We start from the raw sequence: 25,146 nt of genomic DNA on the forward strand, positions 1-25,146 counted from the left end.
GTGAAAGAATCCATTTTCATTGTTATGGAAGCCTAGGGGAATCTAATACAAAAAATAAATGTGTTAAAACACATAAAGCATTATAACAATACCCAACATATAGTAAGTATTCAATAAATTAAGCTTTTTTCATGTGTTTACTTATTTAGCAAATGCTGATAATAGCAGTGTATTTGTTTGTTAAGCTGCTGGAATATAGTATACCAGAAACAGAATGACTTTTAAAAAGGGAATTTAATAAATTACAATTTACATTTCTAATGTCATGAAAGTGTCCAAATTAAGGCACCAATAAGAGGTTACCTTCACTCAAGAAAGGCTGATGCTGTCCAGAACACCTCCATCACCTGGGAAGGCACGTGGCTGGCATCTGCTGGTCCCATGCTCGTGAGCTTGGTTGCGTTCAGCCTGTTTCCTATGAAGGTTCCTCACTTGGTACCTGTTGAGTCTTCACTTAGCTCTCTGGGACACAACTCTGGATTTCATCTCTTAGCTTAGCATCTGCTGGGGTCAGAGATTTCTTCCCTTTAGGTTCTGGTTATTTCTCTGAGTCCTTGCTTAGCACCCAAGCTATTTCTATCTTGATCTCCAAATGTCCACATTGATCCTCTCTGTCAGCTCTGCTCTCTCCAAAATGTCTCCCTTTTTAAAGAACTCCAGTAAATTAATCAAGACCCACCTGGAATGGGTGGAGTTACATCTCCAGCTAATCAAAGGGCCACACTCACAACTGGGAGTGCCACATCTCGGTGGAGATCATTTCATCTAAAGTTTCCACCTACAATATTGAATCAGAATTGAAAAAAAAAAAATGGCTGCCCTACAAGACAGGATCAGGATTATTGCTTTTTTTGAGTACATAATATTTTCAAACCTGCACAAGCTGGCATTGAACAAGACAAAGCTCTTACCATCATGGAGTTTAAGTACAAGTGAGGAAATAAGTGAACTAATAATTCCAAAATTGTGCTAACTTTTAATGAAGGAAATAAAGATATTTTAAGCATTTGCAAAGGTAACTTTTGAGTTAGGATCTTAAGAGTGATTTCCAGTCAGTCAAGTGAAGCGCTTGGAAAAGCATTCAAGGCAGAGGAGACAAGCTCAGAAGTTCAGAGGATGGGAAGGGTTCTGTTTTTCCATAGGAAGGAAACCAGTGTGCTGGGCACTGTGGAGGAAGGGCAGCTAGGCTGCTGAGCTGGTGAAGTTGTTTAACAGGACCCTTTCAGTATGACAAGGAAAGTGGATTTTATTCCATAGGGAATAACAAGCCAGTCTCCACTTACTGTGAACTTGTACCTAAGCTGCCATATGTTTACTGGACAAAAATAGAACTCCATGACCACTGGCTCTACTTTCATGATGACTAGCCTCATATTGGTCTTCCTTGCTCCCCAACAATTCTACTACATTTTCCAAATTCATTCATTCTCAAACATCCAACACCTGCTGCCCCTTCTGCTCAGTATCTTGAGAAAATAGAATCAATTACAGAACTTCCATTCTCTTCCACCTCCACTACCATTAACCTACAGCTTTACATATCCATGTACTTTGTCTGCCCCACTGTTATTATGTTACTGTGGTTTAACCTGTGTGAATGCCCATTCCCTATCCCCTACCACCTCAGGACATTATCCCTTCTTGCTCTGGTATCAAAAATTTTCCACTCAATCATTACTATCATCATTCAAACATACTTTAATATGGCCAACTTAAAAAAAAAAAGCCACTCAATCCCATACCCCCTCCAACTTCTGTTACATTCCTCACAAATGGATCTGCACACTGCTCAGCAACGTTTGTCTATACTGCCGTCTCCACTTTATATACTTCCGATTTTCTCTTATTTTTGTGTTTTTTTAAAATGAAATCTTAAGAAAATCACCCTTAATTCTGGCACTTAGAGATAACTAATGAAAATATTTTGTTGCTGTTCATCAAAATTATCATCCATGCATACACACACAAACGTATATGTGAGCTTATTTTTTATGTTAGAATCTTGGATCATATTATGTATATTGTTTTGTAACCTGCTTTTTCACCACATATATTCTGTATTTTTTTCATATCAAGAACTATACATCCTCACTCTATCATTCTTAATAGCTGCACATATTCCATTGCCTGGTGAATTTTTACTCATTTTCGTGAATAAAGAGAAAAAAGAAGAAAACAGTTAATGCTAGAGAAGAAACTGCTCAAATGGTCAGTGAATCCAAACTCATAGAAAAAGCATATCTTAATGAAAACAATTTGAACAGATTATTTGAAATGCATGTGGCTCGGTGCTAATTTGAATATAGCCAACTACTAAGAAATTTATACAATAAACTCTATGCTGAAGTCTAGATTTTATCAGGCACTCTTTAAATGCCTTTCAATGTGACCATTTTATATATGAGACCTATACTATTAGTTTATTGCTGATTTCATGTCTGGATTCTTAATCTTCTCTTGTTACAGTCAGAGGGAAGGAAATCCATTATTTGATGACATGGCATAATCCAAACATTATACTATATAACATGAGTGTCTACACTACCCTGGAACAAGGCAATGGAATTGATGAATACAAGAGGTCATGAAATTCAACCTCTTCATTTTATAAATGAGAAAATTTTGACTTCTAGCTCTGATTCTTAGAAGAGTACTTTCCTCTCTTTTAGTGGCTTGTAAAACAAAGGTGGTGTTAAAAAATGTTGATGTCATGAAAGACAAGGAAAGGCTAAGGAACTATTCTAGAATGATAAGAGGTTAAAGGGATCTGACAGTTAAATGCAACGTGATTCTGCATTGGATCCTGGGAAGGAGAGTGGGAGACAGGTGCCATAAAGGATATTATTGGAACAATTGGCTATAATTAAATATGGACTACAGGTTAGGTAATACTGTAGCTATGTCAAATATTATGAATTTGACAACCATCCTGAGTTTATATAAGAAAATGCCATTGTTAGGACATTTAGTTAGGCATTATTTAGGAGTAATGGAGTAAGATTACTTACTCCACAACTAATCGTTCTGAAAACATTGTCCTGAAAAACAGATAGATAGATAGAGAGAGGACAGAAAGAGACCCCATAATGTAGCAGTTGGTGTGTCTAGGTGAATGGTACGTAGGATTTCTTTGTAATATTCTTGCAACTCTCCAACCTTGAAATTATTTCAAAATTAAAAGTTTTTTTAAAAAAGTAAAACAGACCCACGCTTTAAAAAAAATTCTACAAGAGGCACCAATATATACCACAAACAAAAGCAGAGTGCTCTGTTTTTGGAGGAAATTCGGGCTCCCCATCTTATTCAGCCTTCCCTATGTCCTCAGTAGCAGTCACTGAGTCAGGGCTCTCCACATCCCTCAGACCTCCCATCACACAAATATAACTTGGAAAGCATCAAACTATGTCAATTTTACTTGGTTACATCTTGACACCCAAACTACTTACATTCTCTTTCCATCTCCATCAACTTTTAAGATAACATTTAATAAATTATACTGATACATACATAAGAACACATATAACATGCATGCAGGCTAGAAAACCTAAGAATATAATGCATAACTGTGAACCTTAGATTCATCCAAGAACTAGAACTTCACTTATGACCGGAATCTTCTCTGTTCCAACCCCTGCCTCACCTCTTGGTTGTTAACCCTTAATCTGAATCTGGTTTTCTATTCCTTACTTTCTTTTAATACTTTTATCACATATGTATGTATCCCTAAGCAATATATTATTTAGTTTTGCCTATTTGTTGAGCTTTGAGAAAATGGTATTATGAAAACTGTAATCTTCTGAGACTTTTTTTTACTCAAACTTTTGTAGGATTCATTCAGGTTGTTGTGTATGATTGATAGTCATTCACATTTGGTCCTGTGTTATATTCCATTGTGTGACCATACCACAACTCAGGCATTCCCCTGTCAGTGAACATTTTGGTTGTTTCCAGGTTTTCGCTATAAGAAACTGTGTTGCTAAATATGTGTCATGGTGCACATTAGCCAGACAAGGTTTTTCTAGAGCAGTTACAAGTGATTTTCCAAAGTCATAGTTAAACCAATTTGCACTCCTACCGACTATATAGATGAATTCCTGTTGCGCTACATATTCTCCAAAACTTTGTATTATCAAACCTTAATTTTTCATAATCTCGTAGGTATAAAATATCTCATTGTAGTCGTAATTTGCCCATTCTCTCGGACTCACTCATATCAGATTTTATCTCAATCGCTCCAACTAAACAGTTCTTATTAAGGTCACCAGTAAGCTCTACATTGCTAAATCTAATGGTCAATTTTCAGACCTAATCTTATTAAACGTGTCAGCCACACAGTTCATCTCCTTCCTTAAAACATTTTCTTAACTTAACTTTCTGGGCATTGCTGTCTCTTGGTTCTCCTTTCAACCTCACTGGCCATTCATTCCTCATGATTGTTATTGATTTTTCTCATCTGACTGACCCCAGTGTCTCATGGCTCAGTCCTCAGACTCATCCCCTTGGTGATTTCATCCAATCTTATAGCTTTAAATACTTTCTCTATTCCAGTCATCCCCAACCTCATACATACAGCCCAGATAACACTCAGGCCAGATTTACATATACTGCAGCCTATTCTATATCTCCATTTGGATGTCTCAATTTTTACATGTTCAAAACCAACCTCCTCATTTTCCCTTCCAAAGCTTTTCTTCCCCTAGCCTCCCCCATATCTGCATATGGTAGCACCATTCTTCCAGTTGTTCAGCCCATAAATCTTGGAAGCATTCTTGATTCTTCTCTTTATCTCATACTACACATCAAATCCATAAACAAATCTAGCAATCTCCAACTTCAAAGTGTTTCCCAAACAAGAATTTTCATCTTTTCTCCATTGCCATTCTGACTTGAGTCACCATTATCTCTTTTTTCTTTACCATTCTCTCTTGCTTCATTTATCTTAAATAGTTTAATTTGTCTCCATGTGCTGCCACATTTGCTCCCCTACTGTTTATATGCCCCATAGTGGACAGAGTGATCTTTATAGAAATAGCTTCAGGTCATACCATTCTTCTGCTCAAAACCCTGCAATGGGCCTTTAATCCTGTATAGCTTAATGTAATGCCTGGATATGTCCTAGAATATATTAAGCAGATAATCAAATAGTATTGGCAAAGTCCCTTGAGGGATGGGAGAAAAAATATAGAACTATTAAACCTTACCACTGGGGAAATCCCAATACTGTGTCAAATCAATAGGCCATGCCCTGGATCTTGAGGCTTGTTCTTGTGAAGCTATGCGTGTAGCAGATAAGCTTAGTCTACCTATAGGTATGCCTAAGAGTCACCTCTGGAGGACCTCTTTTGTCACTCAGATGTGGCCTCACTCTCTCTAAACCCAACTCTGCAAGTGCAATCATTCCCCTCCCTTCTATGTGGGACATGACACCCAGCAGTGAAAGTTTCCCTGGTGGCATGGGAGATGACTCCCAGGATTGAGTCTGGCTCTGGCACTGTGGGATCAACAATGCCATCTTGACCAAAAGGGGGAAAAGAAGAGTATCAAATAAGGTATCAGTGGCTGAGAAAGGTCAAATAGAGTTGAGAGGCTACTCTGGAGGTCACTCTAACTCAAGCTTCAGTTAGACATTGCTACCTATCATAACTTGCCAAACCCAACCAAAACCATTTCAGCCAATCCTAAAGAACACCTAGGGCAATATATAAGATTCTACAAAGGTTCCATGCACTAGGGTAAATTTCTAGAAACCTACAATCTCCAGATGAGTCCCTGGGCCAGATAAGTCCTGAAACCCAGAGGGCTCAGCCTCTCCAGAACATCAGCTAGTTTCATCTCCCTACCCCATATTATTGACAGTCCCTTCCAACATGAAAAATTTAGAATGGCCATAGCCCAAATACCCCTAAAGAGTGGGATAGAAAGACCAAAGGTGATAATGGAGTTATACAGAAAAGGTAGGGTTTAACAAATGAACATGACTGCTGAATCATTATACTGATATTTCTTTTAGTCTCCAGTATCTTAGCGCAGCTAGAAGTAAAAACCTAAAATTGTGGAATTATAACCAGTATCAAACTCTGAATTTGTTCTACAACTAATTGTTGCACTATGCTTTGAAATTTATTGCTTTTTTGTATATGTTATTTTCACACAAAAAAGAAAAAAGTCAATTGTGATGATTAAAAATATATATATTTATTCCTTCTAGCCTCCTTCTAGTGTTCTGGAGCAGCTAGAAGGAAAAACCCGAGATGATGGTATGGTTGCCCATGACAAACTCTGGGCTCTGTACTGTAATTACTTGTTGAAGAGTGCTTTGAAAACTATCGCTTTTTTCTTTCTTTGCTTTTTATATATGTTACATTATACAATAAAAAAAAAAGTCAAAAAAAAAAAAAGCCAATCCATTTCTGGCATATTGCATTCTGGCAGCTTTAGCAAACTAAAACAATGGGTCAATTTCTTCCTACATTTCAACTTTCCCTGACCTGCCCTCCTGCCTCATGTCTCAGGTTGCCTTTTCTGCTTTTCTCTTTTGCTTTCAAGCACTTAGGTGATTAGATTATGGCCATCTGGATAATCAGGATAATATCCTTATTTTGGAGTCAATTGATTAGTAACCTTAATCATATCAATAAAATCTCTTTACAAACATAAAAACAAAACACAAAAACAAAAAAAAACCTGCAGTGGTTCCTCAGTCCATTCACCTCAATCCATTCAAAGTCCTAAAGGTCTTGCTGATCTGACTTCATGACTTCTAGTGCCTTTGTCCACTCAACTCTAGACACAGTGGCTTCCTTTCTCTCCCATCATAAGACTTTAGGACTCTGCTTAAATATGACTTTATCAAATAGTCCTCCTGATATTACCCCTACATTTACATACAGCACTCCCTGACCCCTTACCCAACTTTTATCACCATCTGACATTCATTTGCTTTTATTGTCTTTCCTTCTCACACCCATTTCTAGAATACGAGCTACAAAAAAAAACAAGGATCTTACTCACTTTCTTAACTGCTGTATCCCCTATACCTAGAACAGTATCTGGCTACTAGAAGGTATCTTAGTTTTCTAGGGTTGCTGTAATAAAGTACCAGAAATTGGCTGGCTTAAAACAAACAGAAATTTACTGTCTCGTAGCTCTGGAGTCTAGAAGACTGAAACCAAAGTGTTGACAGAGTGATGCTTCCTCTGAAGGCTATAGAAAAAAATTTGTTCAAAGTCTTCTCCTGGCTCTGGCAGTGGCTTGCCAGCAATCCATACTGTTTTCTGCCTCAGTCATATGGTATTCTACACTCTTTTTCTCTCTTCCTATCTGTGTCTAAATTTCTTTTTCTTATAAGGACACCAGTAATGTTTGGATTAAGGCCTATCCTACCAGTTTGGGCTCATCTTAACTAATGACATCTTCAGAAATCCTATTTCCAGATACATTCATGAAACTGGTGTTTAGGACTCGAACATATCTTTTGGCAGGACACAATTCAATCCATAATAGAAGGCATTCAATAAATATTTGCTGAATGAACAAACCAGAGTTTCCGCAACTGAGGCTTTTTAAAAGTTAAAATTTAGAGTGCCCACTATGTGCCATGCACTATTTACAGTGATGGGCAGAATAATGGACCTCTAAAGATGGCCATGTCCTAATCTCCAGAACCTGTTAATATGTTATATTACGTAGCAAAGAGGTATTATGGTTGCAGATGGGATTAAGGTTGCTAATCATCTGACCTTGAGATAGCGAAATTATCCAAGATTATCTGGGTGGACCCAATGTAATCACAAGGGTCCTTAAATATGGAAGAGGGAGGCAGAAGTGTGAGCATCAGAGTGACACAATGTGAGACAGTATCAGCCAGCCATTGCTAGCTTTGAAGATGGAAGGGGACCAAGAGTCAGGGAATGCAGACAGCCTGTAGAAACTGGAAAAAAGCAATGAATAGATTTTTTTCCCTAGAGCCATTAGGAAAGAACACAGCCCTGTCAATCTCTTCATTTTAGCTTAGTGAGATCCATTTCAGACTTTTGGCCTCCAGAACTTTAAGATAAATTTTTGTTGTTTTAAGCCACTAAATTGGATTTGTTACAGCAGCAATAGGAGACCAACACAATGGGTGATTCTCATAAGTTTACATCTCCATTATAAAAGTTGAAGAACCCAAGGTCACACACCTAATAATGGAAGCACTGGAATTCAGATCCAGGCAGTCTTGACTCTTAAGTCTGAATTCCCAGTCACAATACTCCACTATCTTCTTTTAGACTATTGTAGTTCAAAGATGATGGCAACTTAGACAAGGGCAACAGAAATTGACTAAATTAAGATATATTTAGGAAGTACAATTTAACAAGAGTTTGTAATATAGGTTAGACATAGATGATAAGAAAAAGGGAAGAAAAAAGAATGATTTTTAGGTGTTTGGCTATAGCAAATGGGTAGACAGTGGTGCCCATTTGCATAGATGGGAGATTGGGATGGGATGACAGGTGCAGAGGAAGGACGGTGTTTTAGTTTGCTAAAACTGCCAAAATGCAGTATACCAGAAATGAGTTTACTTTTACAATGGGGATTTATTAACCCACAACTTTCAGTTCTGAGGCCATGAAAATGTCCAAATCAAGCATCATCAAGATGATACCTGGACTCTGAAGACCCTCAGCTCCTCTGCCACATGGTGGGTCTGTTGGTCTCTCCCTTCTCTTCTTGGTTTTGCTGCTTCCAGTTTCTGGCTTTCTCCATCTGTGGCTTCCTTTCCAAGCTTGTTTGTGTCCCTTTTTCCTGCCTCTTCACTCTGTCTTCTATCCTCTTATGAAGAACACCAGTAAGAGTATTAAGACACACCCTGAATGAGGTGGGTGGGTCCCATCTCAAGTTAAGATCCTACTTACCAAAAGAGACTACTTACAATGGGTCTACACCCATGGGAATGGATTAGTTTTAAAAACATTCCTTTCTGGGATACATACAGCTTCACACCATCACTGATGGGAAAACAAGAGCTCCTCTCTGCCCATATTTAAGGTTTGTGGAGCCTAATAAACAACCAAGTAAAGGTGTCATGTATACCAGTGCATATAGTATCCTAGAGTTTGGATGACAATACCAATTTTATTTTCTCTATTCCTACACATTCATTTGGAAAAGAGAAATACTGCCTAAGGGAACACAGGACAAATACTATTTTAAATACTCCTCCCCACCCTACAGTGAGCTTCTTTCACCTGCTAGATACTGTCACTCTTGATAAAAATGCAAACCTATTCTTAAAATGTGGCTGGGGCAATATGGACAAATAAGTCTCCAAATGGTAAACACCACCAGAACAGAATTTCCAAGGAATGACCAGAATCTGGAATAGCAAGTAGCTATTCACTAAGCAAAAAATTTGACTATCATATATTAGCCTTGTTTTACCGTAAACTTATCTTTTACTCTTTTCAGTTATTTGCTCAAACAGGCTGAATAATTTATCTCCAAATTTAAAGGGTAATTATGTAAGGCCTGATATGTGAAGCTGCCTTGGAAGTTCAGTTTACATCAAAACCATCGTCCCCTGCACCAATACACTTCTGTGGAGGGCACCCCTGATTTTTACACTTGATCATATGACACACTGCACAGTTTTAAAGCCTGTTTAAAATATGCCTTCCATCTGCCTGAATTAATTTTATATCCTTTGAGGATAAGGACTGGGTCAGAGTCCCTAAACCAGTGTCGAGGATATAGAAGGCACAAAATGGAATTTGATAAATTGATTTGGAAAGTTTTTTTCATTAACTGTATATCCAGCACTCACCTAGGACTACTTTCCCTCCATTTCAGTCACTAGACTCAATTCACACACGAATATAGTTATTAGATTCTTTCTCAGTTTATGGTTTTAATGGTTTTGCAACATAAGATGCACGGCATATTTCCAAGCACCAAGTATGCTTGAAATTGAACAATTTTATAAAGATAATAAAAGTTAATGACTACCCATGATCTATGATCTGACAATACATCTGTTCTTTTTCATTTTGAGATGATAAAATACTCAACCTAGCTTGTGGCACAGTGGGAGAGAACAAATACAGTCCTATTAATCATTCTTAACTATCAGCTTATTAAGTTATAGTTTTTCAACAGGCTGTTGTACATGGCTGTTAATGGGCTGCAGGTGTTTTTCTAAGAGTCTTTTCAATGCAGTTATGTCATAAAGAGACAGTATGGTTTAAGAGAAAATCTAGTGGACCAAGAATAAAACCATCGAGGTTCTAAATTTTAGTTCAGTTAACACGTAGTAGCCCTGCAACTTTGAGCAAGTCATTTATACTCTAGTTGCCAATTTTCTCATCTTTAAACTGAGAGATTATAAATAAATGAGTCTGTGCCAACTTATACTATAGCAATAGACAAGTAACCACAACCCAGAATATAAGGATTTCACCAAGTATGTACTAAGAAATCTGCCCACATTAAAGTAATTTAAACCAAACTATGAAACTGGGATTTGTTATAATTTTACCTTTAATTGTGAATTTTGGGGCCCAACCACTGTGGAAGTGCAGCAGGACAGGGGAGCATGTTTTACATGAAAACAATTCTGACTATTGATTTATACTAATAAGCTTTAAATTGAGGTGGAAATAACCAAAATTTTAATATTAGCTGAATATCCAATGATAGAGACAGCTGTTACACATATATTCTCCAATTGACAAGAGGGGTGTGCTCCAAAAGCTTGTAATCAGGCAGGCCTTGATTGGTATACTTTAAAAGAGGAAACATTTTGGAGAGAGTTCCTTTTTAGAGAGTCACGAGAACAATAGAGCCAGGACCACAGGGCCCCCGCAGCCAGAGACCTTTGGAGATGAAGAAGAAAAACACCCCCAGGGGAGCTTCATGAAACAAGAACCCTGGAGAGGAAGCTAGCAGATGCTGCCATGTTTACCATGTGCCTTTCCAGTTGAAAGAGAAACCCTGAAGGCCATCGGCCTTTTTGAATTAAGGTGTCTTTCCTTGGATGCCTTAGATTGGACATTTCTATAGCTTTGCTTTAGTTGAGACTTTTTTTTGTAGCCTTAGAACTGTAAACTAGCAACTTAATAGATTCCCCCTTTTTAAAAGCCATTCTGTTTCTGGTATATCACATTCCGGCAGCTAGCAGACTAAACACCTGCCTACCACAGGACTCTGTGCTTCAATACCCATATTACACAATTGTTGGGCACTTTTTTCTCTGGGTGCTACACCAATTAGTGCTTTCCAGATTGTCCTATATCAATCAAACAAGTACTACTTTTGTTACTTAAAAAAGCAAAATTAGGAAACATTTAATTCAAATCTCTGGAAGAATTTTAGGGAGCTAAACACAGTGCTAAATATAAGGCAATGTGGAAATTGAGCTTTATGGCTAAGGAAGCATTCCTTTCTTTGACTTTATTTACAAAAGAGTTTAATTAGGAGATTTGTTTTAAACAAGCCACATTACAAAATTATTTACAGATTCAGTAACAAGTTATGTTAACACTTCTTCGGATTGAGGATGCTGATGTTTCTTTAATCATAGAAATCATTAAAAATCATGTAGAAAATAACACAGGCGTGTGGTTTAGAGGAACAATCAGGAAAAAAAAAAGGGTTACATGTAAAAAAAACTTTTTATCCCATTTTAGAACTCTCACCTAGTGTTAGAGTTGGGTTCATGTGTCAACTTGACCCGTTGTTTGATCAAGTCAGCACTGGCCTAGCCATTACTGCAAGGACATTTTGTGGATCGTTAATAAATAGAAGGCTGGTTTACTAAATCACCAGCATGTTCATTGCATCCATGATTGATCATAAATGCAGTTGGCCAAAGGGAGTATCTTCTGCAATTCCTGATGTTTAATCTAATCAACTGAAGGCTTTAAAGGAGAAATCAGAAGAAATAATCTCTCTCTCCTGGAGAATTCTTCAATGACCTTTACCAGAGCTGTCGGCACGCAGTCTGCTCTATAGAATTTGGACTTTTGTGCATGCTCACAGTTGTGTGAGACACTTTTATAAAATCTCCTATTTAAGATATTTCCTGTTGGTCCTGTTTTCCTAGAGAACCCTGAATAATACACCTAGACACAGTAATTGTCTCTTGTGCATTCACCCAGAAAGTTTTCTTGCACATACCTCTATGCATTTTGTTTTTACATACTAATTCTTTTATACACCTTAATTACTTCACTTACAAACCTTAGAAATCTTTAAATATCAGTATGTATAGATCTATCATCTCATTCTTTGTAAATACTCATAATCTTAACACAATTTAATCAGCTCCCATTTAAATTATTTCATATTTCTCTATCACAAAACGAAGTTTCAGTGAACATTCTTGTACACATATTTTTATGTACATGAACAAGCACAGCCAACAGATAAATTTCTAGAAATAAAGAGAAATTATTGGGTCAAAAGTGTGCTGGTTTGGGGAGTGTGAAGGTAGTTCAGTGGTAGAATTCTCACCTGCCATGTGGGAGACCCAGGTTCAATTCCTGGCCCATGCACTTCCTAAACAAACAAATGAAATACCAAACCAGAGAAAAAAAATTCAACAAATGGTGCTGCAATAAGGGGATACTCACATGGAAAAAGAATGAAATGTGACTGACCCCTGCCATACAGCACACACAAAAAAGTGTGCTGGTTTGAAAGTATTATTACCTCAGAAAAGCCATGTTTTAATCCTGATTCAATCTTGTAGGGGCAGCCATTTCTTTACATCCTAATTCAGAAATGTAAGATGGAAACTTTTGAGTTGATCATCTCCAGGGAGATGTGACACACCCAAATGTTAGTGCGTCCTTTGATTAGAGGGAGATGTGATTCCATCCATTCCAAATAGTCTTGATTAGTTTACTGGAATCCTTTAGAGGAAACATTTTTGAGACAGTCAGAAATGACAGAGGTGACAGAAACGACAGGAGCCTCAGAGCCAATAAGAACTTTACAGCTTATTGACAGAACTTGACAAAGACGTGGTCACATGGAGAACAGAGACATGATGTTTGGAGATGCTTGGAGCCCAGTAGACTTTGCCATGAGATGATAAGCAAGCCAGAGCCTGGAGAGAGCCAAGGGAAGCCAAGAGATGAAACCCAGCCCTGGAAAAGTCAAGTGAGGAACCCCACAGGAACAGAGGCTGAAAACAACACAGCCCAGGAGCAAAGGACCAGCAGATACCAGGTATGTGACTTCCCAGCTGACAGAGGTGTTCCTGACCCATCGGCCTTCCTTGAATTAAGGCATCTTTCCTTACATGTCTTAGTTTGGGCATTTCTATAGGCTTAGAAAACTGTCAACTTGTAACTTATTAAAGTCTCCCTTTTAAAAAGCTATTCCAGAAATCAGAAAGAAAGCTAGACGATAAAGACTGAGATGGTATAATCTAGGAATGCCTAAAGTGTATACTGATAGTGACTTAATGTACAAAATGCTTTTGCATGAGGAAGAACAAAGCAATAAATTACTGCAGGGTGTTGAAAATAGATGGCAATTAATATTTAAAAATTTTAACTTACGTGTAAGACTAAAGCAAAAAATGTTTATTTGGTACAAAATTTATATTTTGACTTAGTGTAGTTCCTAATATAACTTATGTGGACAGCTTAACTGAACACCATAAGTACATGGAACCTTGAATAAGGCATAAGATTCTGTAGGTTTATCCAGAGTGATGCCCCAATAAATTCCAGAGTGGTTTGAACAGTGAGTAAAAAAAGTATTTGCAAAGTCCCCTTCGGGGAATGGTGAGAAAGGGGGAAAATTCAACTTCCCCAAGTGGAGAATTCTTGATATTCTCGCAAGCAGTGGGGACAACCAAAGCAATAGGCTGAGTTCCCAATCTTGGGGTTTGTTCATATGAAACTTAACCCCACAAAGGATAGATCAGGCCTACTTAAAATTAGGCCTAAGAGTCACCCCCAAGAGAATCTCTTTTGGTGCTCAGATGTGGCCTCTCTCTCCAGCCAACACAACAAGCAAACTCACTGCCCTCCCCATTTATGTGGGACATGATTCCCAGGGGTGTGCACCTTCCTGGCAACCTGAGACAGAAATCCTAGAATGAGGTGGGACTCAGCATCAAAGGATTGAGAAAACCTTCTCAGCCAAAAGGGAGAAGAGCAAAATGCGACAAAATAAAGTGTCAGAGGTTGAGAGATTCCAAACAGAGTCAAGAGGTTATCCTGGAGGTTATTCCTACACATTAAATAGATATCACCTTGTTAGTCAAGATGCAATAGAGAGGCTGGAGGGAACTGCCCGAAAATGTAGAACGGTGTTCCAGTAGCCATGCTTCTTGAAGATGACTGTATAATGATACAGTTTTCAAAATGTGACTGTGTGATTGTGAAAACCTTGTGTTTGATGCTCCTTTTATCTACCTTATCAACAGGTGAGTAAAACATATGGCATAAAAAATAAATAACAGGGGGAACAAATGTTAAAATAAATTTAGTAGATTGAAATGCTAATGATCAATGAAAGGGAGGAGTTAGGGGTATGGTATGTATGAATTTTTTTCTGCTGTCTTTTATTTCTTTTTCTGAATTGGTGCAAATGTTCTAAGAAATGATGAATATGCAACTATGTGATGATATTGTGAATTACTAATTATATATGTAGAACGGAATGATCATATGTTAAGAATGTTTGTGTCTGTTATTTTTTTTCAAAAAAATTAAAAATTAATTTAAAACGAAGTTGTTCCATTTCTGGTATACTTCATTCTGGCAGCTTGCAAACTATCAAAAAAGAGTATGTGTACATTTAAAAATATCTGAAACACCCAATGTCACATTATCTGATTGTTCTCAAAAAAAAAAGCCAAACAGCTGGACTTCTCCATGAAATCTTCAATTTTTTTTTTAACATAAGTTGTACATTCATCACCATGATCAATTTTAGAACATTTGCATGATTCTAGAAAAAGAAATAAAAAAAAGAAAAAACTCATAGTGCCATACCCCTATCCTTCCTTCTCACTGACCACTAGTATTTCCATCTACCCAATATATATATATTTTTAATTTTAACATTTGTTCTCCCTATTATTTATTTATTTTTAATCCATATGTTTTACTCATCTGTTCATACCATAGATAAAAGGGGCATCAGACACAAGGTTTTCACAATCACACAGTCACAATACAAAAGCTATTATTATTATTATACAATCATCCTTAAGAACACGGCTACTGGAACACAGCTCCACAATTTCCAGTACTTCCCTCTAGAATTCCCTCTAAAATTGAAATTTTAGAATTGGCATGACAAACAAAATACACGTGTGAGTAGGAATCATCTCTTGGCCTCTAACTTGTGGCCTATGCTTTAAAGCTTTCTTTTACCTCTACATTCAAAAATGTAGTATAGGGGCTGCTTTTGACAGATTGTCCAAAGCTGAGACTTCCTTATTTTGTTCTAGAATTAATTAGAAAATAGCTTTTATTAAGTACATGGTCCTATTCCTTCATACTATTTGAATATCAAGCTCCAGATATTTTCATTAATCAGTTGTCTATATTTTGTTCTCTTGACTTATATTTTTCATTCCTTTAGATTGCTGTATTTCTCTGTTTTCTTCCTTATATGGAACTACCATACAGGCATCAGGAATTGATACCTTTTCCTATTAGTGTAATCTTCTTTTTCTCAAAAGGGAAGAAAATCTTTCTAATCATTTTTCTATACCACCTTGCATTCAACATACTCATCTACTTACAGAACAAATTGCGGGAATGGGAGTAAATTTTAAAGATTTCTTGCCTCTAGGTTAAATTTCATTTTTAATCCATTTAAAATCTTCTTACAGTAACTTCTTTTATTATGATTTAAAAAATAAAGACAACATAAAAGAATAAATCCTGAAATTACCAAATCTATATTAAAAACACTCAAAATCATGAGTATAATATGAGATATTTGGATGTTTTATTATCTCATCTACATAAATATGTGCAAAATGACCACTGTGAGAAAGTCATTGTATTTTATAATTATAAACATAAATAGATGTTTTTAAACAGTAAAATTAAGCAATGTAATATTAAAGTCAGTTACCTATTTGAAAACTCAGAAAACTTGAGTTTAAAATTAAATTTCAAATAATATTTTTTAAAAGTGTAGCTTAATTTATTGCAAATAAAACATCTGAATTTTTATTTTAGAGCTAACAGCATTTTTTAAAGAATTCCTAATTTTTCATGCAGTCTCTTGAGAGAGATTTTCTTCATCTAAAAAAAGCAAAAAACTATCAAAAAAGATATGTTAAAGAAGCCTTAGAATTTAGCAAAGCTTTCAAAATATGTATATTTCTTTCGATTAACTATCACTCACAAACACACTGGCTATTTGAGAAAATCTGCATGTAAGTAATTCAACCAATAAGCAAGAAGAATTGGATAGTCTTTCTTAGTTTCCAGAGAGCAAGGTCCTAAACATTATGAATCATTTCTACATGTATGAGTGTTCCTATTTTCCTTTAAAAGGTATGCTGTAATTATTCAAAGGTATTTATTCAAAAGAAAACTGATTAGACCATCCTAAAATTCAAAACCTCAGTGCTTTGATTTAGACATAAATCACGCCAACTAAACATTCTAACTACAAAAAGTACATTAAAGAAAATATAAAATTTATATTAAAATTATAATCTGACATCAAATTCCTTCTTCAAATGTGTCCTCAGAGCTCACAGATAAAGCAAAAGGAATCAAAAGAACTATGGTAAAACATTAGATTTTAATTTGACCTTAAATATAAATTAAGGCATAAAAAAACCTTTGAGACCATGACACACACACACACATACATATACATATATGAAAATTGATTAAAAGATGCAAATAATTCATACAATATAGTGTAAGCTTTAATATATAAATTAGATGTCATTTCATCGGCTGTTAGTCACATAAGTCTAAACTTTACATTATATATTAAAATATTAAAAAGCTAAAAAACATGATTGCAATATAGACACAATGTGGGAAAATACATATTTGTGACTTTATACACAATCTAAATCAATCCATTCTATACAATAGTTTTCCAAAATATAAACAGCACTTTAAATGCAGTAGAACATACTAGGGTGGATGTTCTCATATAGTTTAATATACAGGAAAGTAAAGAGAAAACACCCTTTTAACAAAACAGTTACACAGATGAGGTGGAATGTAGAATAAAATTTTGCCATAACACAATCTTAGATAAGATTAAGGGAATATGAAAAAGGAATTTCTACTACTTTCAACTATCATTTTTTAAAATAATGTCTACAGTGATTTTATTTTTTCTAATTGCATCACACATTGAGAAAACACAAAAGGGAAAGGGGGGGGGAATAAAGAAAACCTGATCGTTCATGAATTTTAAACATCAGCCCTACCTACGGGCTGCATTTTGGGTTGCTTTTCTTTTGAAAGTTTCCTAAATTAATTCTTTCACTCTGAATTGCACATCAGTAGTCAGATGAGTTTTCCAGACTTCATTATGCCATAGTGTAACCATAGCTGCCACAATGTAGTGCCACGAGAAGTCTGTCCTTGAGTATTTCTTTACTTGGGTATTCAGGTAACTTAAGCATGTTGATGCTTTAAAAGAAACATATACAACCATTAAATAGGAAAGCTATGAATTTTCTAATTGTTTTGTCTCAAAGTGAAAAACTACAATAATTAACATAAAACCACTCTCAAATTTGCATTCAAATTGTAAAAGCCTGAAGTTGTATTTAAAAAAGAAAAAAAGTTTCCGTTAATATGCAAATGTAGTAGAAGAAAATCAGTTACTTCCAGTTTAAAAAAATAATCAGTAGGACAATTTAGTTTGAAGTGATGGGTGTAACTCAGTGATACTTGTGACAATATAACTTAAGGAATGCTTGATTTATATTTAATAAAACTATAGGTTGTTAGGGTTTCCCCAAACATTATGCCCACAAAAAAATGGAGAGCAAAGAACATAGGTTCATATTTATCAGTCATTCCAAAATCCTGAGGAGAGATTACAGTTGAGGTTTTCCTCTCAATGCAGCGAAATAGAAATCAGACTGTTGATCTTCACAATTAATAAAAACAATTCTTAATGCATTTCAATAAACCAATTTAACATACCATGTGCTTGAAGTTGGTAGAAGATTTGGAGTATATGGCACAGCAGCAATTGTAAAGTTTTGTAATCCGCTTCCACCCATGATATTAGCAAACCCACCATGTGGTACCCTGGAACTAAAAGTTCATGGTTTAATAAGTTGTAATCATAAAATAAAAATCAATCTGCTAGAAATATTTCAAGTTCTAAGTTAGGGTAAGAATCGATTCAATTCTGGGGACAGTGGCAATATGACATGTTTAAGTCTGCAAAATTCAAACAGATTAATAAAAACATTAATAAAGGCTGTAAAAGTTGCTTTGTGGCCAGTCAGCAAGCTTCCACTGAACTCTACAGTTCCATATGTCATACTATGCTTTCAAAAGTGATCACAGCACATACTTCTACTACTGCATTTATCATGCTGTATTTGCAATTATTTGCTTTCCTATTAACTGGGACCAGTATGAGGGCCCAATAATGCCACATTTACATTTGTATCCCCCTGGGGTTAGTGAAATGTCTGGAATCTAGTAGACAACTATTAAATATTTCTGGAATGAAGATCTGATTGCTTAATTCAAGAAACAGACTCTTTCTTATACATAATCTAAATGATTTCCCTGTTTGGGCAAAACATTAAGAGCCAAGGATTTTTTGTTTTGTTTCTCATGGTGGGAAAACTGGAAAATTCTTTACATTTCTCTTTGTATGTATTTAGAATAGGAAATGTATTTTTTTTAATGCCACCTAACATAAGGAGATCACAAGAAGACAAAATGCATAGTCTTAACACGTAATCTTGGGTATATGGCTGTAAAAGACGCAGCGTAACTTCTACAGTTTGTTTACATTTGAAAAAACAGGAATATTTCAAATTAACCTTTATATTTATCATGATCAAACAAACTGAGTCTGGAAAAACTCTGATTTAATGCTATGTTCATGACTCATCAGGTAAGTATGGATAGAAAATAAATGAAATGGTCTTTGGTTGAATATTATGGCACCCTTGGGTCATGCAATGTAAAATTACAGTTAATAAAAATGACACACTACTATTCTATACGCAAAGAAATCAAGTCTTAGTATCTAAATATAAATGAATAGGTGATCAGATATTTCTAAAAAGTACTAAAGTCACAAAATACATAACTTTACTTTTAAATGGCAAATGCTATACTATACTAATGACCTTAGAAGTGAGACTGGGGTTTAATGTGTAAGGAAAGTTAAGATATAATGAAAGTTAAGATATAATTGAGTCTTTCTTGGTTTGAACTCAAACCATATGACTGTAATTAGAGAAAGTGCTGCAAGGTGGATTCTTCAGTCTGAAGGTAAAGCCTAGCTCTGTGATGCTTCCTCTCAGATTCTATTCTTTACCTACATCCTTCACTTCAGTTCAAATGAATTTATGTGCCATGCTTCATGACCAGTAACATAATAAATTGTGCAGTTCTTTTAAGCATTGCTAGTAATGGCTACACACACACACACACGGGAGAGACACCAAGGTATGTTTTTACTCTACAAAAGTAGCAATATACTAGACACTTTTAGTACCAGAGAACTTGAGCAACTGTTTTGCATTCCTTAAAGAATCCAACTGCATCATAGGGAAAAATACATAATTAATTAATTGCTACTGTGGCATAAACCCTTCAGAAAAAACAAAGTCTAGATGGCTTAAAAACTGAGACACAGATGAAACAGATCAAGAGGGCAGGATAACATGCCCCAGGGTGCAATTCCTTCACAGAATCGTTACTAGCAACTAGCAAAAATGGGCAGGGCCATCTCCCTCAAATCTCCAGAAAACAGTTAAGGGTTGTAATAACTGAGAAAGTACCAAGTCAAGAAAAAGCATCTTTAAAAATAGTTGGAGAAAAAAAAATTGTAGGAGAAGCTCCTGGCAACCTTGCTGGTCCCTCTTCTACATCCTCCCCAGGATGGTGTGGAGCCAGCCTGAGCTTTCACTGTGGATCCCTGGCCTTGTTCCAGGTAGAGAAGAGGACTCTCTATGTGTATGCCTGAGTGCTTTTATGCCAATGCCAATCTATTCAGTGACAGCCAGAAAGACTAAATGAGGAAACTCCCACAGGCTTGCCCTCCCAGAACTTACCCTGCAAGGAGCAGTTTGTATTAAAGGACTTCATCATGAAAGGAAAAAGACAACCTCCAGAATGGGAGAAAATATTTGGAAACCAAGTATCTGATAAGGGTTTATTATCCAGAATAGAAAGAAATCCCACAACTCAATAACGAAAAGACAAACAGCCCAATTAAGAAATGGGCAAACAATTTGAATGAATATATCCCCAAAGAAGATATATAAGTGGTCAAAAAAGCATCACTAGCCATTAAGGAAATACAAAACAAAATCACAATGAGATACCATTTCACACTCACTAGAATGGCTACTACTAAAAAATACATAGAAAATAAGTGTTACAGAGACTGTGGAGAAAGAGGAATACTCATACATCTCTGGGAGGGATGTAAAATGGTACAGCTGCTATGGTAAAGAATCTGGAGGTTCCTCAGAAAGTTAAGTACAGAATCACCATATAAACCAGTACTAGGTATATACTGAATTGAGAGTAGGGACTCAAACAGATATATGCACAAAGATATTTCATAGCATCATTATTCAGAACTGTCAGAAGATGAAAGTGCCCAAATGTCCCTCATCAGATGAATGTTTCATTAAAACATGGTATATACATAAAGTATTATTCTTCATTTTCCATACAAAATGAAGTTCTGATACATGTGATAACACGAATAAACCTTCATGACATTATGCTGAGTGAAAAAAAGTCAGACACAAAGGACAAATCTTGTATGATCTCACCAATATGAAATATTTAAAATAAGTAAATTCAAAATAAAAAATCAGAATACAGGTTATCAGAGATGGGGTGGGAATTCGGAACGCAGAGATAATGCTTTATTGGTACAGAATTTTTGTTTGAGACAATAGAAAAGTTTTGGTAAAGGACAGTAGTGATGGTAGCACAACACTGTGAATGAATTTAACACCACTGAATTACATACTTGAATGTGGTTAAAGAAGGGGAAATTCTAGGTTATATGTATGCTACTAGAATAAAAAATTAAAAACAACAAAACAGGACTGTATAACACAAAGTGAACCCTAATGTAAACTATGGACTATAATTAATAATACAAGTACAATAATACTCTTTCATTAACTGTAACAAAAATACCACATTAATGCAAAGAATTAATAATGGGGAGGGTAATATGGGAAAATATAAATTTCTATGTATGAATTTTCTATAACTGTACAACTTCTCTAATTAAAAAAATATTTTAAAAATTGGAATGTAAAAACTGAAAACAGAAAGTTACTGAAAAACACAGAGATAAACATATATACAAATTCTTAGAGTAGGGAAAGATTTATGCAAAACAAAAAGAAAAATCCTGATAATCAAAATGGCACAAATAATTTAAAACGTCCATATTATAAATGTAATTCACTTTTAAATTTGTGTACTTAACTTCATAAAGTTAAAAGGCAAATAATACATGCAGGAGACCTGGGTTCAATTACTGGTCCATGCACCCCCCAAAAAACAAACAAAACATTGTGAAAAAAATTCTCTAAGATACACATATCACATATCTGCCTCTGTGTATATGTATGTATAGATAAAGAAATATATACATGTAGGAAGACTGAAAATAGGCAAATGATAAACTAGAAAAATATTTAGAAGTTATTTAAGTTAAAGAAAACTTAAAATTGAACTTTTAAAATGACTGTAGAATAATACACAAAAAATAAAGATGCAATTCACACACGAGAAAGTTATATATATGAGAAAATAAAAATGATTACATCCTGCATTGACAGAAAAAGGAAACAGGCCATCTAATTCCCTACTGATGTGAATACTGATATTTTCTGGAGGATAAATGATTAATATATATCAAGAATGCAAAAATTTGCATACTCCAGAGACCATGGGATTCTGTACAACATTCAGGGAAGTGTGGGAGGAAGAGTCTAAGAAATCGTGTTTAGGGATGAAGAGTAATTCTGTCAGTGGCACCTACTGCCCATCTCCCACCCCCAAGGGAAGCCACTGCAGGCAAGGTCTGATCCTTGCCTGGAGGAGTGCTGAGGGCTGGGATGGCTGCAGCAGTCCTCCACCCCAAGTACAGAGGGGAACACAGCAAAGTACTGAGCCAGATATTGACTGATGAAGTCTGAAGGTAAGATACTGTGGGTTCAGTCTGTGCCAGTCAGACAATGCCAGGCATTGTTGTTTCAACCACATCAGAGGCAGAACTGGCAAAGGGCCAACACACCCTGAATTCATAAGGCTGAGGAAAATAGGTAGCCAAAGAGCACCATCTGCTGGGCAGGACCTTCTGTCTAGCCTGGTAATGTGGAAGGAAAAAAAAAAGGTCTTTTGAAGTTCTTCCTGCCTCTCTTCCAAGGCCCTGTGGATCTGGTCTGTGTTCCCTGCATGGGTACTTGGCCCTGCTTTGGCTGGGAAATAATGACCAACCAAGGTCAAAGAAAAGTCTTAACACAATGCCCAATCAACAACAAAATCCTAGGCAAGAGAGAGAAACCAGCTTTCAAAATAAACCCATCAAGATAATCAGATGCCCAGATACCAGCAAAAAATGACAAGCCATACTAAAACTGAGGAATGCATGGCCCAGACAAAACAACAAATTAGAAAATTTGAGGAACAACTAATCAAAGATGTTCAAACAAATCTCCTAAATCTATTCAAGGTGATGGCTAAAGAGATAAAAGATATTAAGATGACACTAGGGGAGCATAAAGAAGAATGTGAAAGCATACAAAGAAAAATACAGACCTTATGGGAATGAAAGACACAATAAATGAAATTAAAAATATGCTAGAGGCACACAACAGCAGATCTGAAGAAGCAGAAGAAAGGATCAGTGAGCTAGAAGACAGAAAATCCAAGATCAAATAGAGAAAAGAGCAGATGAAGAAAAGAATGGAAAGATTTAAGCAAGGTTATCAGGAAAATGATTGACAATACAAAGAATGCAAACATATTCATCACAGGTATCCCAGAAGGAGAAGGGAAAAGGACCAGAAAGAATATCTGAGGAAATAATGACCAAAAATTTCCCAGCCCTTATAAAAGACATAAATATGTATATTCAAGAAGCCCAAAGTACACATCAAACAGAATAAATCCAACTAGACCCATTCCAAGACACAGACTAATTAGACTGTCAAATGCCAAAGACAGAGAATTTTGAAAGCAGCAACAGAAAAGCAACTTACCACATACAAGAGAAACCAAGTAAGACTAAATTCTGATTTCTCATCAGAAACCATGAAGGTGAGAAGACAGTGGTACAATATATTTAAACACTGAAAGAGAAAATTGCCAGCCAAGAATTCTTTATCTGGCAAAGATGTCTTCAAAAACAAGGGAGTATGGGCAGCCCACAGTGGCTCAGTAAGTTGAGCTCTCGTTTGCCATGTTGGAGACCCGGGTTCAATTCTTGGTGCTTGCCCATGCAAAAAAAAAATTAAATAAATAAATAAGTGTGTGTGTGTGTGTGTGTGTGTGTGTGTGTGTATAAACAAGGGACTGTTTAAAATATTCATAAACAGAAGCTGAGAGGGTTTGTTAACAAGAGACCTGCCCTACAAGAAATACTAAAAGGAGTTCTGCAGGCTACAAAGAAAAGCCAAAGGATAAAACGATTGAACTAAGCACTGTCTTTACAGCAATAGGACTGAATGTTAATGGATTAAACCCCCCAGTCAAAAGGCACAAATTGGAAGAATGAATTAAAAATATATATGATTCATCTAGTTGTTGCTTACATGAGACTCATTTAGACCCAAAGATGTTAACAGGTTTAAAGTGAAAGGCCAGAAAAAGATATTCCACACAAGTGGTAATCCTCTTCCCACCAAAAACCTGGGTTAGCTATATAAATATTGGACAAAGTAGATTTTAAATTTTAAAATATTATAAGAAACAAAGGAAACTATATATTAATAAAAGGGACAATTCACCAAGAAGAAACAGCAATTATAAGTATCTATGCAACTAACCAAGGTGCCTCAAAGCACACGAGGCAAACATTGTCAAAACTGAAGGGAGTAAGAGACGTCTCTACAATAATAGTGGAGGATTTCAACACACCACTCTCATCAATAGAGTATCCAAACAGAGAATCAAGAAGGAAACACAACCTAAATAATATGATAAATGATGTAAACTAGACCTAAGAGGTATATATAGAACACTGCACCCCCCAAAACAATATATACTTTCTTCTCAAGCGCTCATAGATCATTCTCAGGATAGACCACATACTGGGACATAAACCAGGTTTAATAAATTTAAAAAGATTGAAATTATTCAAAGCACTTTATCTGATCATTATGGAATGAAACTGAAAATCAAAAACAGTTAGAAAGGGTGCATGGTAGAATGTTCAGTGGTAGAATGCTTACCTTTCATGAGGGAGACCCAGGTTCAATTCCCGGACCATGCACCTCCCCCATCCCACAGCTAGAGAACTAAAAATTCACAAACATATGGAGCTTAAACAACACACTCTTAAACAATTGGTGGGTTAAAGAAGAAATTGCAAGTAATATCTTCAGACGAATGAAAACAAGAACACAACATATCAAAAATTATGGGATGCAGCAAAGGCAATGCTAAGAGGGAAATGCATAGCCCTAAAATGACTACATTAAAAAGAAAGAAAGAGCCAAAACCAAAGACTGAACTGAAGACCTAAACAAACTAAAGAAAGAACAGCAAATCAATCCTAAAGCAAGCAGGAGGAAAGAAATAACAAATATTAGAGGGGAAACAAAGGAAACTGAGAACAACAACAAAAAAATACAGAGAACTACCAAAGCTAAAAGTTGGTTCTTTGAGAAGATCAATAAAATTGACAAAACCTTAGACTGACAAAGTCAAAAAGATAGAAGATACAAATAAATAAAATCATAAATGAGAGGGG

At 35.9% G+C, this 25,146-nt stretch overlaps 1 protein-coding gene across 4 annotated transcripts in view; it reads right to left on the minus strand.

Moving 5' to 3' along the window:
* Window positions 1-16,741: 16,741 nt before the first annotated feature.
* Window positions 16,742-25,146, minus strand: part of HACE1 (HECT domain and ankyrin repeat containing E3 ubiquitin protein ligase 1) — a 115,837-nt gene continuing 107,432 nt past the window's right edge. Inside the window, exons 22-23 of one of the 4 annotated variants that reach the window (XM_077162512.1) lie at window positions 18,147-18,260; window positions 16,742-17,624 (exon numbers count right to left, since the gene is read on the minus strand). In XM_077162512.1, the coding sequence (XP_077018627.1) occupies window positions 17,522-17,624; window positions 18,147-18,260 (217 nt within the window). In that variant the 3' untranslated portion in view covers window positions 16,742-17,521. The remainder of the gene's footprint in view (window positions 17,625-18,146; window positions 18,261-25,146) is intronic. The other 3 variants (XM_077162513.1, XM_077162510.1, XM_077162511.1) reach the window with 3 other exon arrangements.

The sequence above is a fragment of the Tamandua tetradactyla genome, chromosome 5 (genome assembly GCF_023851605.1).
Source record: "Tamandua tetradactyla isolate mTamTet1 chromosome 5, mTamTet1.pri, whole genome shotgun sequence".
NCBI lineage: Eukaryota > Metazoa > Chordata > Mammalia > Pilosa > Myrmecophagidae > Tamandua > Tamandua tetradactyla.